The sequence below is a fragment of the Armigeres subalbatus genome, chromosome 2 (genome assembly GCF_024139115.2).
Source record: "Armigeres subalbatus isolate Guangzhou_Male chromosome 2, GZ_Asu_2, whole genome shotgun sequence".
In the NCBI taxonomy this organism is placed as follows: Eukaryota; Metazoa; Arthropoda; class Insecta; order Diptera; family Culicidae; genus Armigeres; species Armigeres subalbatus.
In genome coordinates, this window is record NC_085140.1 from 419,805,633 (window position 1) to 419,808,519 (window position 2,887).

Sequence of the window (2,887 nt, forward strand, 5' to 3'; positions counted from 1 at the left end):
TTGCTTACACTGATACAAATTATGTAGTATCTAGAACTACAGTAATGCGTTTGGTTTTACCATGACAAAATATTGTAGCCAAAACCATGAAAAATATTACGATTACTGCAGTTCATTTAAATTTACCATGAGTTACACGATCCATATCATAGTAATATTAATAATGTTTGTAATCAATATAACCTCTGAATATCTGTGAACAAAATACCGCTTTACATCAAAACATAGTAATCACGACAATATAAATGTTTGCTAACACTGCTAATGATTAGTTCAGTTTAAACTTTCCGAGCTCGTGCAGGTGGCCATTTTGTATCGCAATATTTTGAAAGTGCATGTTCATGAAAATGGCAGAGTTCAAAATCGATGTTTTATCGGAAGAATTTCTTGCTGAAGACCAACTGATTGAAGGTGAATTATTAACAATTAGTCACACCTATCATTGTATTGAAGTCACGAATAAAAATTGGTTTCAGAGACTGACGAACAGCCGGAAGAGCAACCGGATTTGCGGGACATTATTGAAAACGATTGGAAGCTACAAACCCCCGTTTATTCCATTCTAATAAGTAAGTAATTGGTGATCATTTTCTCATCAAATCTCGGTACTAGCTGTATCACATATTTAGGTCACGGAATCACCCTAGACTATCTTAAAGTCATAGATGAAAAAGCGCTAAACGATATTTTCTCCGTTGTAAAATGGACGGGACATAAACATGCTCTGCGCTCAAAACTGGAGCAGTGGACCGAAAGCGCTTTGTATCGCCCAACAGTTCCGCTGATTAATCCGATTAACGAAGCACCTTCGAGCCAAAACACTCTGCCAGGACCATCTCAACGCAGATTTCTTCAAACAGCAGTAACTAACAACGAGCTTCTCAGCATACTCGAAAGGAATGAGAAAGGCAAAATTGTCTGCCAATATTACGAAGCAAATAGGCGGCTTGATTTGCAACACCGGAGATACCTAGCACATACTATTGTAGATTACTACATCGCCAATAATTCCTACTTTACATTAGCTGATATGGATCGTTACTCTGAGCTTATTGCTGCACGATTTCCAACTGAATTATCTGTAATTTAAAATTTCACCTTCAATGAATTTCTATACTAAACAATTTCAAACTAACTTTTCATTGCAGGTGATCTATTATAATCCGCGAAACGCAGCATCTGGTAAAAAGCATCCCTCTGGACTTCTGTACGATCGATTCCACAATAGGAAAAAAGCAAGTTTACCTAATCGACGACGTACGGAAGTTTCAGATCCCTGGACGATTTGTAAGGCAAAAGCATCGAACTTAACAGAGAAAGGTAAGTTAAGTATGAAACGCTTTCTTCGCCACGGAGAATGTGCTGGGTTCGTTTACTGACACTTATTTCTCAACGTTATCTAATCACGCTTTATCCCTTTGTCTCGCTCAGTGGGTAGCTTTAAAATCAACATTCTCGGGTACTTATTCAAAAGGACGAATGTGATTTTGTAAACAAAGATTCAAACGTCGATTTGTCCAATCTGATAGCACTCCCACGCAAACCATCACCACAGATAGGTAGGGGAAGCCTTCGGCTATCTGTTGGTGGTGTTGGTTTGCGTGGGAGTGCCATCAGTTTGGACGAATCAACGTTTGAATCTTTGTTTACAAAATCACATACGTCCTTTTGAATAAGTACCCGAGATATTATATTCACTAATTATCAAATATTTCAGAAATCAATCGTCTGACTTCGATAAAAAACTGGTTAAGGAATAATTTGGAACCGTTTGATGAAGTCCTACTTCGGTGGAACGATTCAGTTTTATTGCGCATACCTCACATTAGTCACGACACAGATACAAACAAATCAAACGTTGAAAATGATGATATGGAAATGCTAATATCATCTTCCAAACTTGGACGTACATGTTCATGATAGCATTAGAGGCGAAAGTATAGAATTGGGAGCTTGGCAGAAGGAAGGTCGTGTGATATGTGCCATCACAAATATTGCCCTCCGCTCGCTTTCAAATCGACTTCTATAAAAAAATTCTTCATGCCTGCCGTATCCTAACGGAACTATCAATTCTATACTTTCGCCTCTAATGCTATCATGAACATGTACGTCCAAGTTTGGAAGATGATATTAGCATTTCCATATCATTGTAAATCGTTTAACTTCACGTAGAAGTAACACACACGAAATCATTAATTTAGTAAATCAAACGTTATAAAAAATTGGCCACGATTGTCAGACGGAAATGGATATTTACTGGTAAGTAGTAGACCATTTAATATTCATTGTGATCACTTGATGAATAGTATCAATTCAAATATTTTCGCTGGAACGGGTTTTAAAGCCAGGGGACTGTGTAACCTTAATTGATATCATCACCATGCTTCACTATTGTTAAAATCAGGTGATCAAATATTAAACTCACTCTACCAATATACGACTTATCCAAAACATAGTCATGATTTAAGTTATTTTGATAAGTCACGCTATAAACAAATTTGATTGCACTATTATGTCACTTATAAAACAAAATAATTATGTCCTGTTTAGATCGATGCTGACTACGGATATATATACGGGAATACAAACGGCGCGCAAACAAACAAGCTCTACGATACCTGGAACACATTTCTCGTGAAGTTCCGAGAGTACATAGACCAGTGCGACATCAGGGATCATCGTTCTCTTCAACTGTTGGATTACTTGAACAATCGCAGACTCGCCGACGGTAAGCAAACTTATCATGTTTTCTATTTATGATCCACAAATCGCATACATTCTTAAGCTATGTTTACAGTACAAGCTATTTCGATTGATAAAAAGCAATTGATATAAACCATCTTGATATAAAGTTTATCAATGTATAGTGATGTAGCTCATATTGCTG

The 2,887-nt window shown here is 37.0% G+C and overlaps 1 protein-coding gene across 1 annotated transcript; it reads left to right on the forward strand.

Annotated features, from left to right (window-relative positions):
- The first annotated feature begins 347 nt into the window (after nucleotides 1-347).
- Nucleotides 348-2,263, forward strand: LOC134210312 (uncharacterized). The gene is made up of 6 exons (XM_062686359.1): nucleotides 348-411; nucleotides 477-569; nucleotides 630-1,081; nucleotides 1,149-1,320; nucleotides 1,718-1,857; nucleotides 2,240-2,263. The coding sequence occupies exons 1-6, from the start codon at nucleotides 348-350 to the stop codon at nucleotides 2,261-2,263; spliced, it is 945 nt and encodes a 314-aa protein (XP_062542343.1).
- Nucleotides 2,264-2,887: the final 624 nt, after the last annotated feature.